General features: G+C 35.0%; 1 protein-coding gene across 4 annotated transcripts in view; it reads left to right on the forward strand.

The window, feature by feature from the left end:
• The window catches only part of CDH12 (cadherin 12), a 1144846-nt gene that overhangs the window by 1060817 nt on the left and 64008 nt on the right, over positions 1-20021 (forward strand). For all 4 annotated transcript variants that reach the window (XM_008992219.5, XM_002745103.7, XM_078365926.1 and 1 more), the window contains one exon: positions 5773-5960. In XM_008992219.5, coding sequence (XP_008990467.1) covers positions 5773-5960 — 188 coding nt within the window. The remainder of the gene's footprint in view (positions 1-5772; positions 5961-20021) is intronic.

Raw genomic sequence — 20021 nt, forward strand, 5'->3', positions numbered from 1 at the left:
TCTATTGTGTTTAGCTGCTCAGAACTAGAAAAAGTTTACAGGAATAAATTTCTCATTGTTTGAAGACAAGAAATCTTGCTATTGTTACCGAGAATTTATAAATCTTAATTCATTAATATGATGCATATTGTGTGAATGGCAATTCTATTTCACATATATGGTAAGTTTAAATCTAGAATGGGCAATTATAACATCTTAAAAGTGAAGTAATTTAACCAATAAAATGAAGCTCTAGTGCCAGATACTTGACCCTTAAAAAAATATGTCTATCCTAGACTCATCCTGGGAATGAACAGGGGTGGATGTGTCTGTCATTACTGAGAGATTCCATTCACTGTGTATTTAGTATGCTTGACTAAAATCCATCTTGAATCCAGCTTTGTTAACAGGACAGTTCTTCCTTGTGGACAATATTTCTATATCTTTAATTTGGGCTTATTGAATATATAGCCTCAGGCTTTTAAGGAAATAGAGGGCATAAAATGTTCTTCCACCATGAAAACATTTTTTCTTCCTGAATCCTCCAGTTTTCAAGATATGGGAAAATATTTCAATTAAAATTAAAATGACTTTTTAGAACTCTTTTAAGATCTTTTTTTCCTTTGTCTCCACACCTCTATAGACAGTATCGTATTGGCTATTGCCATTCTGATCAGAAAAATTATAATACATGTAGACTATACAAAGATTATCAGAAAGTTAACTAGTAATAATAAATAATACTGAATGAGTATCATGCACTCTTGTATAAGTGACTTTCAAAAGCAAATCTATAAGGTAGATATTATTATCGTTATACTAATTTTACGGATCAGGAAAAGAGAGATATTTAAAATATTTTGCCCAAGGTCACAGAGCTATAAGTGCACAATTTCTATAAAGTTCCTTTTAACTCACATCATATGTTGTTTACCTGTATTTCATTTTTATGGTGTTTAAGTAAGTTAAATAATTTTGTGTGATATATACCTAAGAAATTTAAAAAAATAAAATATTGATACAACAAATTTTATTTCCAAGCCATTAGAAGGTAAATCACACACACACAAATGTGGGCAGGAGTATTTGAAAAATTTAATATTTGAATTCAGTTACCAAATCAACAGTTCAGTGCCATATATATATTTTTTTTGAAGTTTAAATTGAAATGTAATTTTTCAAATCATAGTCTAGTTGGTCTCAAATTTATTGTTTTTGATTTTAAAAAATGATTAACATTTTCATTAATTTGAAATAATTTATTCTTAAGCCCTCCAATATTTCCAGTATTTTTGTATTATTAAATATTAATTATATTTGCATTGGTTACTTGTATTTCAGTAACTTATTTGCAGTTGAACATTAATTTCTTTTTTTAGTAACTTTAGATTTATTGTTACATAAACAGAAAATAAAATATATGTCAAAAGTGAGTTTGCTATGAATCATTTCATCTTCTTTTTAACTTCTATTGGTATTATTGAATGTTGTGGTATTTTAAAATTCATTCATTCCTTAATATATTTGTTTAGGTCCTATAATCCTTTATTATTAAGTAAAGATTTTCATTTATATTTTGTCAAGTATATTTATTTTGATGTTTTCATCAATCTCTGGAAATTTCCTCTAATAAACAAAACAGGAAGGCAAATATATTTTACATCCTCTTTTCTTAAGTAGCAATGCATGTCCCCTACCTGACCGCCCCAACACTTTAAGTTCTAATAATCAAAGTGTAATCAGTATCTTTTCAAATGACATAGTTACTGAGAGGATACTTACTTAGCTTATAACTACCTGATATCTTTCTACCCTTGAAACTAACAGGGAATATTTTATCTAAGAATTTGATCATTGTAATTATTTCACTGTATTGGATTTCCTCCTTTTCCATCGGAAAACAGAGATTTTGGTTAACCATAATGTGTATATTTGATGAATAGGTAAATATATATTTTTATTGACTGTGGACAATCTCTTGTCAACTGTTTTATTTCTCAATTCGTGTGGTACTGGTAGTGCCATTAAGATGGTTCATATGCATCAAAAGTAGAACGCCTGGAAGATGATGGCAGTGTAATTACACAGTACATCATGAACGATGCAACTTTGGCACAGCTGAACATTACTTCACAGTTTTGAATTAATCTGAATGACCTCAGCTTATTGCTGTTGAGATTCTAGAAATGATAAAATGTCACGTCACTGGAAATAAACCAACAGAACCTAAACAATCTGACATGACAAATGCATAGTTTCTCTGACTTGTTCCATATTCTGCAGACTTTATTACCAGCTGTAATATTTTATTGGGAAATATTTATCTTAACGAACGCGAGTGTCTTCCACCTTACTAAAATGTACGTCTGCTTTGTAAAGAGCAGAAAAATCCACTGCTCTGTATATTTGCATTTCACATGTACTAAAACTTAATGCACAAAAAAATGTAAGTGTGGAATGATTGCTTTACTTCTATTTTATCTTATTTTGAGGGGGTGTATGTTAGTGGAATGCTAGTAAGTCAGTCATTATTGGACAATGCTATTATTTCCATTTATCACATGTTTTTCAATGCCATTAGATACATATGAAATTTGTTGGCATTCTTTATGCTGACAACTTAAAACAAAAATATCCTATTTAACTTACATTGATAGAGTACTACAAAGAATAGCTGTCTTCACATTTCTTGTTACCGGCCTCATAAAATATTATTTTATAAAACATAAAGTTCATATCTCAGCATATTGTCTTGAAAAGGCGGCACTTTCATCTGCACTCTGAATTATCTGATGCCCTTTGGATTACCTTCCGGTGCTTTACTTTTTTCTTTTCCCCTATGTTGGGGGATCTCAACTCTGCCTAAACTCTTCATCTTCACTAACCATAACCTCTTAGCGAGGACTCCAGGCTATATTATTTTCATCAATGTGTAATATTCTTTACTTTTGCTTTTAACCATTCAAATGTAGATGTAAAGCTAACTCATAAACCTAATATGTAACTTGAATTGGCTCTCATTGAATGGATTAGATAGAATAAGCAGAAATGTCCCCAGCCCTTTAAGTTAGATGCCCATACATTCCTAAAAATCTCATGCTATTCTCTCTTTATCACTCTCACTGATTCATGTTTACCACTCCCCACTGCTGGCCACATTTGAAGTTTGAAATCCACTATACTTGACAATTCCCTATCTCTCTGAACACTAGATCAGCTATTTCCTTGATAATGTTTAGCCCTAAGTGTCCTACTAAGTACCCTGATTGAGAAGAATTTCTAGTGTACTATTCAACATAGACCTCCACTTCTCTCTTTTGTTAGAAAAAAATTTAGAGTTTTCCTAAAACTCATAGATGAGCCATGAGTTTGGACTATGACCAATCATACCGTTAATTGAAAGCTTTTGATGTTCCTTCAGATTCTTCATCACAATCACATAATAAGAGGCAAAAGATACAAACACAGTTTCTTATAAATCGTATTTCCATTTAACAGGCACTGATGAAGGAAAAAAGGGAAAATGAAAAAGTACACGTTCTGTGCCTTGTCCTTTTTCTTTGAAATGTGTCCTTAAGTTTACTACAACTGTAATAATTTTGTCACGTGTTTTATTACCTCATTACACAGAAATTGAGGGATCCTCATATTTTCTAATATCTCAGGAGTGTCTCACTAGCATCAGGATTTCATTTATCTATTAAGAAATACACTCTTAACAAAAGTGGTTGCAAAAGCCATGTTAGATTCTGCTTATGTAGTTAAGGCTATTTGAAGTCAGAAAGATTCCTCTTGAATGTATGACTTTATCTTCCTGGTAGAAAATAGGAATGGAATGTAACCCATTCTTTTTTTTTTTTTTTTTTATTTGATTGCCTCAAGTTCAATCACTGCTTTAAGTTCAGCGAACATGAAGCATCCCTAAATGACAGCTACTATGTTAAATGCTCGAAATAAAGATAAAACAATAATCCTAGACTATGAGAACTTACTACTTTGATCAATTAATATGACTTTCCCTAACTGAGATGTTTTGGTAATATCTATGTAACACTTTAGCATTGTGACTTGGAGGGTGTTTTGTTTATTGTTGTTGTTGTTTGTTTGTGTTTTGCTGTTAGGTCTATAATTTTCTTTTTGTTTATTTAAACTTTTATATGCATTTTTTAGAAAGACACCTTATATCCCCTTTGAAGGCAGATATACTGTTAATTAATTAAACTAGTTGTTTAAGTATAGTTCTTATGGACCACTGTAAAGTATCATTTTATTTTGTATATAAAATAAACAAGCTTTAGTTGAGTATTTAGCTATCTTGAGACCAAGTCACATTATGTTCCATTGAGATAATATGTTGGATATAAGTATGGCTGATCTGAACATACAAGAAAAATGGTAGATATTATTTTCTGAAGGAAGGAGGGAAGATGGGACATTTAACTGCTGCCCACGCTAATGAAATTAACAAGTTTTGTAACTGATTGTGAAAGAGCTATAGGACCTCAAAAAAATTGGAAATAATAAAGAAAGTATCTGGCAGAATCTCCACAAGATGTGATTTTTTTCTCACGTCTTCCTGAAGAATATAACTGTAAAATTGTAACGTGCCTTTTTAGTGAACTTCACTATGCAACAGACATTTTTAGTATCTTATTAATTTATTTTCCATAAATGTAACTAGAATTCTAAAACATTAATCACCATGATTGATTTACCCATGGGAAACCACCATTCTAAATCCACTAAGAGAAATTGGAAGTGGAATTCCAATATCAGAATGGAAACTTCAGATTTTTGTGCTTAGTTTTGTTTCTTAATTTTTATTTTCTCTCATTTCCTTTCCTCATTTTAATTTGAACAGACTATTGATTACCCATTAATATTTGCTTTAATGAAATGTCAGTAGAAGGGCATGGACTATGTCTTTGTTGTGTGTCAGACTTTTAAAAATTCCACAAAACCTTAAAATAATGTCTACATTTTTATTTTTTCGAAGAGTATTATAATTTTCCATGATTCTGAAATGTTTCATCTAAGTTTTGCTGATTCGGTATAAATTTCATAGTAATATATATGCTCCACCTGGTGGTCAAAATAAGTATTTTACTTTTTTTTTTTTTCTTTTTACTTTTTTAATGCTATTAAAAAGCTTTGGGAGCTAGAACTTTATGTCTGAATTTAAAATATCAGTAAAAGTATCTAGAAGGATGGCAAGTTAAAATTTACTAAATATAAGCTGAATCTTAGTCTATAATATAGTATATTTCAATCTATCATAGATTAGAATTTTACTTAACTATATGGATTATCATTTTACACGTTATTTTTAGTTTAATGAAATACACTTATTGAAATCATTAGTTTAAGAAATATAATCTCATTTTTCTACATCTATCTATTTATCTATTATCTATTTACCTAAAGCCTTTTATCTGTATATTGCAATCTGTAGTATTAGTACCAATTAATTTCATGAATAGTCTCACCCTCCCATTTGCTATGTGGTACATTTTTATGCCTTCACTGTATAAAACAAGTACTGCTAAAATTTCAATTTCGCATTCCCTACTATTTATAACGCCCAATTAAAATTCTAGAGCAGGACATATTGAAGAGAAAAGTGAAGTTATTACTTCTAATCATAATCCTTAACTTGACAGCAAATTGCCTTTTCATTTTGCACTATAATGTTCTAAATGTGATTTACTTTCTGTAGACTCTATTTTTCAAGCCTGTACTCTTATTAAATCTCTTACTAACTCCACTGTCAATTCAAATTTTATGTCTTTTCAGGCATCTTCCATCTGAAAGTTCCTGAGTCTTCTCCTATTGGCTCAGCTATTGGAAGAATAAGAGCTGTGGATCCTGATTTTGGACAAAATGCAGAAATTGAATACAATATTGTTCCAGGAGATGGGGGAAACTTGTTTGACATTGTTACCGATGAGGAAACACAGGAAGGAGTCATCAAATTGAAAAAGGTATAGAGACAAACGTTTGGACAGTTGACTACTAAATACTAATTAAAGAAGATAAAAGTTAAATATTGAAAATGACAAGTAATTTTAACTTTCCTTCAATTAGCCATAAAGTTGACCCTTGAATAGTGTGGGAGTTAGGGGTACTGACGCTCCATGCAGTCAAAGATTTGCATGTATCTTGTGAATTCTCCAAAATTTCAGTACTAATAGCCTACTCTTGATCAGAAGTTTTACCAATCACATGAACATTTGACTGACATGTATCTTGTATGTTATATATACTATATACTGTATTCGTACAATAAAGTAAGCTAGAGAAGAGAAAATGTTATAAGAAAATCAGAAGGAAGAGGAAATATATTTACTATTTGTTAAGCGGAAGTGGAATCCTCATAAAAGTTCTTCATCCTCATCATCTTCATGTTGAGTAGGCTGAGAAGAAGGAGGAAGAGGAAAGGTTGGTATTGCTGTCTCCAGGATGGAAGAGGCAGAGGAAAATCCACATATAAGTGTCTCTACATAGTTCAAACCTGTGTTGTTCAAGAGTCAACTGTATTTTAAATTTCAAAACAAGACCTACTGATGCTGAAGTATTTACTTCTACAGGAGCTGCTATTCTGTGATTCAATTTATGTTGAACAATTAGGCCTGATAATTTGATTATGTCATTTTAAAAGATTTGTTTACCAGGGTTCAATTGTAACCTAATATTTTATTGCTATAAATGTAGACAAAACATTAATTAAAAAAAATGCCAGAAGTAACTCGGACCCCAGCAGTCCTGATATTTTCTTTTTTATGACTTTTCTGAGGATATAAATATCGAATTCACCACAATGTGGGTTGATACCACAGTGGAGGCATACTGATATATGTAAGCTCCAATCACCTGAGAAGCAGAAGAAATGTAAAAGGCCAATAATGGACTTGAGAGAGGTATAAGGAGGAATGAGAAAAAGAATTACTGAGAGAGAATGAGAGAGAGAGAGAGAGAGAGAGAGAGAGAGAGAGAGAGAGAGAGAGAGAGAGAGGAGAGAGAGAGAGAGAGAGACTATCCTGGGAAGCTGTTTAGTAATGGCATAAGGATTAGAGCCAAAGAGGATTGCAGAGGAGCAGAGCAAAGTTACTTGAAATATCAGGAAGAATCATTATCTACAGTGTACATAGTTTTCTTTTTTGTTGGGGGGTGACGTGAAAGAGTTTGTAAATGTGAGAAAGATAAATTATAATGACATTAAAAGTGTGCAGACATTTTTCCATAATAATGAGGCAAATTCTAGGACTTTTCAATAACAAAGTGCAGGCAGAAAAGTTAAGCTCATTTAATTTTGTCATTTCCTCCCCTTCTACAAAATACACTCTATTTACCCCAAACTGCAGTATACAATACCTATTTACTCATTCTAATTATTTTAACCCATAATAAATATTTTGCATTTAGTTCCGTTAATCAGTCTGCCCCTCTCATATTTACTCAGGAACTCTGAATTTTAGCAAGAAAGCAGTATCTATGGCAATGAAAATACTCTTAAATAGAAACACACTTTTCAAATAGATGATCAGTTTTTATTTCCACTATTGTGCATAAATTATGCTTAGGCTAGAAATTAATGTAACCTACATAATCCCTTTCTATTAAATTAAGCATTTATGCAAAATTTGCAAAGTACACTTAGAAAAATATGTTAAATTCTTATCAACATTATTCCTTTATTGTTTGTTATTTAGTTTGTTTTTCTCTTTCTCTTTTAGTCCCAAATCAATGTAAATTTTATCATTTGATTTTTTTCCTTAAAAAGGTCTCCAAGAAAGGAATCATATTTAAGTGGTTCACAAACATCTATTCGAATGGAACAAATAAAAATTTCATTAATAATATAAAAAATACTTTAACAAGTCATAATACTTAAATATAAAATTAAGTATACTTCCGAAAATTAAGGTACAAAAGATTCAATTATAGATACACACTATGTATATTTGTTTATATAGTTATTTATATTTAATTATTATAAGTATATTTTATATCCACAAGCATAGTTTTATGTTTGTTTTCATTTTTATTTACAGATATTTACTGTCTATACCAATAAGTAACCAATGTCTAGGTGTTAATCTAGAAAAAATGTATGTCATTCTTATTTATTTTTAACACAATCAAAAAGGGTATGGTTTGATAATAGCTCTTTATGATATTATGTCAAAACATGTTAATCTTTGAAAGTAATCATTGAGTTATACAAGTTCAACTATCATTAAAGCAATAAGAGCACATCTGCCTATTTTCATTAGGAAAGATCTACAGTGAATGAAAGAGTCATGTTATGTAAGTTTTGTATTTATTGTATTTAATTTACTTAGAATTTTTATACTTAACTGGGTTAAAATTGAGAGATGCAAAATTATAAAATGCTTTTATTAAAATAGATTTAGATGGTGTAGATAATCTTGAAAATATATCTGCAATTTAAAAAAAAAAACAAAAACTTTTGTTTTGAGATAGTCTTTTTTCTGTTGCCCAGGCTGGAACGCAATGGCACGGTATCAGCTCCCTGCAACTTCTGCCTCCTGTGTTCTAGCCATTCTCCTGTCTCAGCCTCCTGAATAGCTGGGACTACAGGCATCCGCCACCATGCCTGGCTAATTTTTGTATTTTCAGTAGAGACGGGGCTTTACCATATTGGTCAGGCTGGTCTCAAACTCCTGACCTCAGGTGATCCACCCACCTCGGCCTCCTAAAGCGCTGAGATTACAGGCGTGAGCCACTGTACCCAGCCAAACACTACTATTTCCTTCTGTGGTGGAAAAATCATTGTTGTCCATTTTCCTGGCCTGAAATTCATTATCTAAACAAAGCTCAATGTCCATAACTTTCACTACTTCATTCAACAGATACTTTTGAAGCAGCCACTATGCTTCAGACTCACTATGGAGATAACGCTACAGACACTGTCTGCACTCAAAGCCTCCATTCAATTGAGGATGTCAGAAGATAAACAAATTAGAAATCCCATTCAGCAATGATGAATTCAAGCTAGAAAGACTTAAAGCAGGGTGAAGGGATAAAAGCCCTGTGGAGGGTAGAGGGTATCTTATAGTGAGTTGCAAAAAAAAAAAAAAAAAAAAAGTCTTCTCTATTAGGGGGAAATGTGATTAAAAAACTGACCATTTGGTATTTGGGTGATGTGTGTCCTGAAAAGTTTCAGCACCAGTTGCAAAATCTCTGAATTGGGAATGTACTAGGCAAGAAGGCTGGCAGGGCTGGAATGCAGTGAAGGAAGAGGGCCTTGCCAGAGATGAGGTCAAACGTGCAGAGGAAGGGGTGGCCAGGGAGAGCCTTGCAGACCGGCAAAGATGTTGAAATATTAACAGATCATGATATAGAGTCCATATGAGTGTAGCTAGGTCACCTTTGCTCTTGCTGACCCAGATGACTTTGGCTGTCTGAAGAGAATAATCACTAGGAAATAATAAGGGCAATAGCTCAGTTAAGAGACCTTAGAAGTAAGCCAGGAAACTGAATGTGGAGCATGATGGTAGAGCCGCAGAGATTGTGAGAGACGGTGAGATTCTAAATGAATTGTAAAGGAACAGCCAAGACATAGTTGTATAGATATTGTCATCATCTGGTAAATTACACCAAGCGTTTGAGGACTTCAGAGCCTAATAAAGCACATGGATTTTCTTTCAGTGATGTAATTTGCTTTCATCTCTAAATATGGATCCACTGGAAGCAATCCCCTATACTAACCTAGTGTTCTGTTAGAAAGAAAATTGTAGCCTGCACCCTACATCTATTGAATCTTTAAAAAATAATTCAGGAGGACATTTTTGTAATGAAACTTAAACACCATCCACCTATCTATTGTATATAGTGTGTTATATATTGTGTTTGTACACACACATGCACATACATTACTAAATTAAATATGACAGTATGATTATCAAAAATGAGAAAATATCCCATTGAATAAAGCCCATAAAAATTCAAAATCAATTGAAACAACTAAAATTCTTTAAATACAGAATCTATTTTTGGAATAAAGACTGTAAAAGAGCACTATAATCAAACATATATTCAGTAACTTCTCAGAAAACTTTATCTTGCAATTATCACTAGGAGTTCATAAAGAATTAGATGTATGTCAAAAACTGTGTATATAAAAATCAACGGTTATAAACATCAACAGCAGTGTTGCGGTTCTAGAAGGATATTAAATTATTTTTTTAAGGTTTCCCCTTCAATATTGCAATACAAGAATTCTGATATAAAAGCAGATTCGTACAAGAATTACATTTTAAGTACACTAAACGCATTTAGAAAGTCCCAAATATATATTTTACATTTGAATATGTAGTCCTTTTTAAAACACCAGTTATTTTAATTTTTTTTTAGCTCACAGATTTTGAGCTGCAGTAGAGGAATGAGGCACGATATGCTTTGTTTTCAGAATTTTTCTTTTTTTAATACACTTTAGAATACATTAAACTGCTAATCTTGTGAAGCACATATTGTTATTATTGTTTTATTTTCAAAATCTTTTATTTGCTTCTCTTTTATTACTTTCTCCTCTGTCTTCTTCCTCTGTAGAGGGAGGGCTTGAGAAAATAAAAATGACGTTCAGGTTTCTATGAACTGAGAAGACTGCAGAAAGGCATTTTTATTTATTTTATTAACCTTAACTTTGATTCACTTTATGAGACTATGACAGAACGCCATTTCACGGCAACACTTTGAATTCAGAGAAACATTATGAAGCTTTATAAATTGCTCCAATGCATAAGATATTGGTAAAACAAAACAAAACAAAATAAAAACTGCTTTTATTCTACCCTCATGTCCTGCGGCTCTGAGCTTACTATTAAAAAGAAAACGGCTGGGCATGGTGGCTCATGCCTGTAATCCCAGCAGTTTAGGAGGCTGCGGTGGGTGGATCACGAGGTCAAGAGTTCAAGACAAGCCTGACTAATGTGGCGAAACCCCGTCTCTCCTAAAAATACAAATATAAGCCGGGCATGGTGGCGCGCACCTATAATCCCAGCTACTTGGGAAGCTGAGGCAGAATTGCTTGAACCCTGAAGATGGAGGTTGCAGTGAGCTGAGATCGTGCCACTGCACTCTCCAGCCTGGGTGACAGAGCAAGACTGTCTCAATAATAATAAGAATAGCCCCTCCTATGTGGTGTTGAGTATTATAGCAATAAAACATTAATAAAATCAGAATAAAGCTTTTAAAAAATTCAAATTGTCTAGAAATTAGGAGGTGAGCTACGTTTACAATGACAGAATAATAGTTTTTAAATTCAACGGCTTCCTTCTTAGTGAAAACCTAAATGAAATGTGTTTAGTCACTAGTGTTTTTTTTTTTTTTTTTTTTTGCTACTGAATAAATGGGAATAAAACTTATACTTCTTATGAATAGTAAGTTGCATGAATTAAAAGTTTTCAAGGACTCAGAATCTAAACATGTTTATAGAAGCACTTGAGTTGACAGTAATTGCAAAATTTAAATAATTAAAATAATTAAGTGAATACTTAAATTATCCAAAAAAATAATTTAACATCCTGTATAATTTTTCAAAGAGTCCTCTACTGTTTCTACAAAAGTTCCTTTTAGGAATTCTTTGAAGTGAAGAATGGTAAAGTAATTTCCTATTTAAAAAAAAAAAAGTAAAAATTTTTTGGAATTAAACACAGTCTTTACCATTTTGATGTTATTTGGCAATGTTAGTTTATTTCAATTAACATAACTGTGTGATCGCATTAAATCCAAAGGTGAATTTTTTTCTCTTAAAAACATATAAGATAAATGATATTATTCTTTACAAGGAGCCTTTTAACAAATAGGCTAAGGTGCCAATTGGGCCCACTGGGAATGTATACTTTATAATTACCCATTAATCAGCAAAACTCATTTTCTTTTTTCAGTCTTAACAAATGAGAGTTCACGTTATATGTTTTGGTACCATAGCACCATCATGTGGTTGATTTTTGAATAACTCTTAAGAACAAAATGATAATAAAATTTGGAATATTTTAGATAGCCAAACATACATGCCTCAGTTTAAGTTTAATATACTCCTATTTTTAGCCACACGAACGTACCTAATTTAAAAAACCACGTACATGCTGTTGTTTCTATAAATATTATGTTTCTGTTTTTCTAAACATTTGTCTTTACCTTTATAAAATACCTTACCTAGCTTCCCTAATCAGTCTCAACAACTGTTACTTAGCCCCACATCAACATAACCACTACGGAGTTTTCTACAGTCTTATAGGCAGTTCTAATTGCACATGCCATAGACTTTTTTCTTTTCTTTTCTTTTCTTTTTCTTTCTTTTTTTTTTTTTTTTTTTTTTGAGACAAAGTCTTTCTCTGCCGCCAGGCTGGAGTGCAGTGGCACGATTTCGGCTCAATGCAACCTCCGCCTCCCAGGTTTAAGCAATTCTCCTGCTGCAGCTTCCCGAGTAGCTGAGACTACAGGCACAAGCCACCATGTCTGGCTAATTCCTGTATTTTAATAGAGACGGGGTTTCACCATGTTGGCCAGGATGGTTTCAATCTCTTGACCTCGTGATCCTCGCGCCTTGGCCTCCCAAAGTGCTGGGATTGCAAGGTGTGAACCACCGCGCTCCATCGCCATAGACTTTTCAAACTCACTGTCTAAAGCTGAGTTCTTTCTCTGATCCCAACAAAAGTCTGCCTACCCATGTTTTCTCCTTTATAGTTTCTTAAAGCAAAAATCTAGGATTTTTTTCTAATGCCGCTTCCACTGCTAGTGACCACTGCTAGACCCAAAGGCTGGTCACTGATTTTTCCAGAGCTCAGGTTAAAATTTTCCTTTCTCCACCTGTGAATTTGCCCTACCACCCTTTTTCTGTTTCCTCTTTGTCATTGCAATGGCTATTCTCCCAGCCTCACACATTATTTTCCTCCAACAAATCTTCTCATTCATGGGGGATTTAAAGAAGTCTATTTAAATATTTAGATAGAAACCTGTTCATCTTACTTACATCTTTTTCTGGTCCCATTGATAGAAAGATAAAAAATCAAAGAGTGCATTTTCTATTACCATCTTCTGCACCACACACACACACACACATACACACACACACACGCACGCACGCTCACATGAGCACAAGCTACATTCCAAGTACACCAAATTAATTGCAATGTCTACCAATGGTATTCTGCTTCTCCTCCTTCTGCACAAAAAGCCCTGCCCTATATGAGTATCTTCATGAACTCGTATATGTTCCTTAACATTTTTCTCCCTTGCCTCTCAACAAAGGCTTCCTGGAGTCCCTCAGGCAAAGTTGATCACTCCTTAATTTTGTCTCTAAATGTCAACATTTTTTCAAAGCATCTATGATACTTACTTGGCTCTCATATTTAAAATACAACTGATTCTTCCTACTATATTTTAAGCCCCTTGAGGCACGTTACCATATCTGTGTTTACTTCCCCATCAGTAAAAAAAAATGCCTGAAATATATAATATGTGTAAAATTTTTGTCAACTAAAAGAACAAATATCTTCTGTTGGTTTTCTGTTTTCCATCTGATGCGTTATTTTTCTTTTCACTCATATGCTATGTAAAGTTTGGAACATTTTGCAAAGTGTTTAGAAAAATATGTTTTACTGATTCTACAAATAGGAAATCTGAAGCTCAAAGAAGGAAGATAATTTTTCAAAGTCACACGGCTTGCTGTAAATCATAGTGTATGTTTAGAAAGAGTAGACTTCCAATTATCGTGTAGAACAATGCATGTTAGAAAACGTAACTGGCCTTCCCTGATGGTCATGATTGATACTGTATGTGTATATGACACATATATTTTTATTTCAACAGTTATAATATGTGATAAAATCCTCTGTAATTTTTTAGGGAAAATATCACTAAAAACGTATGTTCAGAAATACTTGAGTTTCTTGCAATTCTTTTTTTCTTTTTTGAGACTGAGTTCGGCTCTTCTCACCCAGGCTGGAGTGCAATGGCAAGATCTCAACTCACTACAACCTCCACCTCCTGGGTTCAAGTAATTCTCCTGCCTCAATCTCCCAAGTAGCTGAGATTACAGGTGCCCACCACCATGCCCAGCTAATTTTTGTATTTTTAGAAGAGACTGGGTTTCACCATGTTGGCCAGACTGGTCTCGAACTCCTGACCTCAGGTGATTCACCCGCCTCGGCATCCCCAAGTGCCGGGATTACAGATGTGAGCCACTGTGCCTGACCACAATGCTTTTTTGTTGTTGTTGTTTTGTTGTTGCTGTTGTTTGCTTTTGTTTTTATTGGTTACTGAATTTATTCCAAAATTTACCACTAAAATACAGGCATTACTATAATGCCCATGATTCTTAAGATAACTTGTTAAAACTGTAAAGATTTTGCAGTGTTGCAAAACACTAAGGTATAGTAATAACTTGTCCACAGAGAAATTAAGTGCCTTTCTAATAGAGTTTTATTACAAATACTTTTTAAGGTCAGTTATATAAAATGTATGTTTCTTCATTTAAATATTTTTGTTTACAAACACTTTTTTTTTTACATTACTTTTGGCCTAGTAATGCTATTTTTCTTTTAAGCTTATATATATATATATTTTTTTTTTCTTTTTTTTTTTTTTTTTTGAGACGGAGTTTCGCTCTTGTTACCCAGGCTGGAGTGCAATGGCGTGATCTCGGCTCACTGCAACCTCCGCCTCCTGGGTTCAGGCAATTCTCCTGCCCCAGCCTCCCGAGTAGCTGGGATAACAGGCACGCGCCACCATGCCCAGCTAATTTTTTGTATTTTTAGTAGAGACGGGGTTTCACCATGTTGACCAGGATGGTCTCAATCTCTTGACCTCGTGATCCACCCGTCTCGGCCTCCCAAAATGCTGGGATTACAGGCTTGAGCCACCGCGCCCGGCCAAGCTTATATATTTTTAATTTTATAACAGTGTTGAAATTTTGTGCAAACTAAAACCTAGGTTTTAAAACTTAACCACATTTCATTGTTTTTTTTCTCTTTATTATGGAGACATTCTTACCTGATATAGTGGCAACTTGTGTTGATCAAATACAAGTGTTTTTACATAAAATACTGAGTTGCAATCTTTCGTCAGTGATGATGAGATATGCATAAACTCTCCCACATCTCTTCCCAGGCAAGAATTGACTACTATATTGATTGTAAAACTAAGTTTTAGGAAACCTGACTTTTCATTAAAATGACCCTTGTTCTGAACAGCTTATCTTTATTGTTCAGCCTGGTGTAATAAACCTATTTATAAGAGCTTGCTCCTAGTGTCTGTGCCTCCTGGTTCAGCCTGGTATAAATCTGTTTCCTAACTGCTTGTCTTAAAAAGAATCGAGTGTGTTTCAGATAAGCCTACATCCTCGGTTCATTTGGGTTCATTGACAGTATTCCTTCCCATGGCCTATTAACACCTACTGACTGGATAATTGAGAGTGTAGAGCCTTATCACCAAAGGATGTATTATTCTAAAAGTGATAGCTTTGCTGTGTTGGTAAGAATAATGTAGGCTTACTATAAAAATTGAAGTCGTACAGAAGAGTAAAAAGTAAAAAGGGACAAAACCACGGTTACAGTGAGTCATTATATGATGTAATTGGTTCCTTTGCTGAAGACCTTTTGGGAGCAAATCAAGGCTTGGATTGGGGTTATGATCCACTCTGAGTCTTGGAGTCTTTTTGCAACCCTACTGGTTCCTAGCAGAGTCAGTCCATGTGGCTGTGTGTGTGTGTGTGTGTGTGTGTGTGTGTCTGTCTGTCTGTCTTAGTTACTACTTCCTTGTGGCTCCTACGATGATCTTGTTAGCTCTTACTGATGATCAGGTTTCATTTCCCACAGGCACCCCTTAAGCACTTGCTACATAAGCTCCTATGATGCCAAGTTTACTTCTTATAAGGTGAGACAAAAAGCATCTGCATCACTCCTTCCTTTTAAAGGATCCCCTGGATAGGTCAGACCCCTCAAGTAAAATCTCTTTTTGTTAACTTAATGTCTGGTGATTAGGGACCTTAATTAGAGCTGCACAACTTATTTTTCCACAAAACTTAATAAGTTCATGTGAGTGATACGTCATTTAATTTATAGGCCCCTCTCACAGTCAAAGGCACAGTCGTTGCACACAGGGTGTAAGTCATTGGGGACAGGAATGTTGGGGGCATCTTAGAATTCTGCCTGCTGCCACTATCATTTTTTCAAATTCCTCACATTGTCTATAGCTGTAGCTATCCATTTCCATTCAACATTATCTGGAATGATGAGCCCTGGAAGAGCCCAGGGAGTTCCTCTTTTATAATTTGTGCCAAAAACTGCTTATCTCTCTTTGAAATGAGAAAATCCTTTGGCACTTAACATTTATTTCATTTAGTTCTATGTGACCTGGACTTCAGCAAAGTAAGGACAAAGAAAGTGGTGCTGTAATAGCCCACTGGATTCTTCCTGCCCATTGCAGCAGAGACAAAACCAATTCATTGAGACTATGGTATTGGGGCAAAGAGCTTAACTCATGCTAGGCTGCTAGCCACGTGGAAGACAGAGTTGTTACTCAGGTCAGTGTCCCTGAAGGCTCAATGGTTAAGGTTTTTCAAGGATAGTTTGGGGGGCAGGGGACTAGCGAATGGGTGCTGCTGATTGGTTGGGGAGCTCATCACAGGGGTGTGAAATATAGATCCCTGGTACTGAGTCCAACTCTGGGCGGGGAGTCACAGGACTGGTGGAGTCATATGCCACAAGTCTGGATGAGGTTACTCTGAAAAACATCTCAAAAGACCAATCTTAGGTTCTGCAATAGTGATGTTATCTGAAGGAGCAATTAGGAAAGTTACAAAACTTGTGACCTCTGTCCACATGACTTCTGAACAGAAAGAGATTATAGAAACTACCTGTGTTTTAGCAGAATTCAGGCCACTCCCATAATCCTAATCTTGTGGCCTTTCATTAGTTTTACAAAGGTGGTTTTGGCCCAGGAACAAGGAGGGGATCAGTTATAAGGAAGGACTACTATTATCCTTCTTCGAAGTTAAACTATAAACTAAATTCCATACTTAGCTTGACCTTAGGAATAAGCAAAGATTGCCAGCTTGTGAGACTAGAAACAAGATGGAGTCAGCCATGCTAGACTTATCTCACTATGCAAAGGTGATTTCAGTGTGGGAGACATACGCTCTTGGGCCACTAAAGGCTTGCTGAAAAACTACTGAGATGAGGCAGATTGATTAATAGGAGAAAAGGCATACAAATTTATTTAGCTAATATAAACAGGATGAAGACCCAACTTTCTGATAAGTTACAGAAAGTTATACACCATCTCAAGGTGACAGAAATAATGGTGGGCCATGTGCATGGTGGCTCATGCCTGTAATCCCAGCACTTTGGGAGGCCAAGGCAGGCAGGAGGTCAGAATTTCAAGACCAGCCTGACGAACATGGAGAAACCCTGTATCTACTAAGAAATACATAATTAGCCAGGCATGGTGGCACATACCTATAATCCCATCTACTCAGAAGGCTGAGGCAGAAGAATTGCTTGAACCTGGGAGGCAGAGTTTGTGGTGAGCTGAGATTTTGCCATTGTACTCCAGCCTGAGCAACAAGAGTGAAATTCCATCTCAAAATAAAAAATGGTGGTCCAGTGCGTGGACAAAACCAGGTTGTCTTGGTATATCAGGTTTAGTGGCAAGAAAGGTTACTAGAGGGAAAAGGAAGTGGTTTGACCAGCATAGCCACTTTTTATGTAAATGAACCTCCCTCAGAGAGAATAGATGATAATTGTTTATTTTCAGACTCTTAAAGTTGTCAGGTTCTCATTGGCTCCTAGATCTGGGAAAGGCAAAGAAAAGGGCTGCCTGCATGATGGGGATTCTTTACAGATGCAAATTTTCCCCCACAAAGGACAGCTTTGCAAGGCCACTTATATTTTTGACCCCGTGGTAGTCATTTCAAAATAGGCCAGAGAAATATATTTGGGAATAAAATATTTTTATTTCCTTCAGTGGAATAAACAAAGAAGCAGAAGTCCCCCCTTGCCTAATTCCTTCCTTGAGTCTCTGGAGAACAGCTGAGTATATTATATTTCATGTCTCTAGAGTTGTGGGTTTTTTTTTTAATTTTTATTTTATTATTTTATTTTTTTAATTGCATTTTAGGTTTTGGGGTACATGTGAAGAACATGCAAGGTAGTTGCATAGGTACACACGTGGCAGTGTGATTTGCTGCCTCACTCCCCTTCACCTATATCAGACATTTCTCCCCATGCTATCTCTCCCCAACTCCCCAGCCCTTGCTGTCCCTCCTCTATTCCCCCCAACTGACCCCAGTGTGTAGTGCTCCCCTCCCTGTGTCCATGTGTTTTCATTGTTCAACACCTGCCTATGAGTGAGAACATGTGGTGTTTCGTTTTCTGTTCTTGTGTCAGTTTGCTGAGAATGATGGTCTCCAGGTTCATCCATGTCCCCACAAAGGACATGAACTCATCGTTTTTGATGACTGCATAATATTCCATGGTGTATATGTGCCACATTTTCCCTGTCTGGTCTATCACTGATGGGCATTTGGGTTGGTTCCAGGTCTTTGCTATTGTAAACAGTGCTGCAATGAACATTCGTGTGCATGTGTCCTTATAGTAGAACAATTTATAGTCCTTTGGATATATACCCAGTAATGGGATTGCTGGGTCAAATGGAATTTGTATTTCTAGGTCCTTGAGGAATCACCACACTGTATTCTACAATGGTTGAACTAATTTACAGTCCCACCAGCAGTGTAAAGGTGTTCCTATTTCTCTACATCCTCTCCAGCATCTGTTGTCTCCAGATTTTTTAATGATTGCTATTCTAACTGGCATAAGATGGTATCTCAGTGTAGTTTTGATTTGCATTTCTCTAATGACCAGTGATGATGAGCATCTTTTCATATGTTTGTTGGCCTCATGTATGTCTTCTTTTGTAAAGTGTCTGTTCATATCCTTTGCCCACTTTTGAATGGGCTTGTTTGTTTTTTTCTTGTAAATCTGTTTTAGCTCTTTGTAGATTCTGGATATTGGCCCTTTGTCAGATGGGTAAACTGCAAAAATTTTTTCCCATTCTGTTGGTTGCCGATTCACTCTAATGACTGTTTCTTTTGCCGTGCAGAAGCTGTGGAGCTTGATTAGGTCCCATTTTTCTATTTTGGCTTTTGTTGCCAATGCTTTTGGTGTTTTGTTCATGAAGTCCTTGCCTACTCCTATGTCCTGATTGGTTTTGCCTAGATTTTCTTCTAGGGTTTTTAAGGTGTTAGGTCTTATGTTTAAGTCTTTAATCCATCTGGAGTTACTTTTAGTGTAAGGTGTTAGGAAGGGGTCCAGTTTCTGTTTTCTGCACGTGGCTAGCCAGTTTTCCCAACACCATTTATTAAACAGGGAATCCTTTCCCCATTGCTTGTTTTTGTCAGGTTTGTCAAAGATCGGATGGTTGTAGATATGTTGTGTTGCCTCTGAGGCCTCTGTTTTGTTCCATTGGTCTATATCTCTGTTTTGGTGCCAGTACCATGCTCTTTTGATTACTGTAGCCTTGTAGTATAGTTTGAAGTCTGGTAGTGTGATGCCTCCTGCTATGTTCTTTTTGCTTAGAATTGACTTGACTATGTGGGCTCTCTTTTGATTCCATATGAAGTTTAAGGTGTTTTTTTTCCAGTTCTGTGAAGGTCATTGGTAGCTTGATGGGGATAGTGTTGTGGTTTCTTACTGCACAACTCTATGAGATGCAATGTTTCCTGAACATTCCGGTGTCTGGTGTAATCTTCCCTTAAGGAAACAACCTAAAGGGAAAGAAGCTGCTCAACTAAATTATCTTTAGTCAATGATTTCTTTCCCTTAGAAAGGTTCATAACCATTAAACGGTCTCCAAGGAATGTTGAAAAGTTTTCTATTTATCATACAAGAGAGAAATTAGTTCAATTTCACAATAATGTATGCCTATCATAGAATATGATTCATTTTCTAGTACTGAAAACAATATTCTATATTGATTTTAAATGCTGAAATTTTTATTGATTGTAAAACTAAAGT

This window comes from Callithrix jacchus, chromosome 2 (assembly GCF_049354715.1).
Source record: "Callithrix jacchus isolate 240 chromosome 2, calJac240_pri, whole genome shotgun sequence".
Lineage (NCBI taxonomy): Eukaryota > Metazoa > Chordata > Mammalia > Primates > Cebidae > Callithrix > Callithrix jacchus.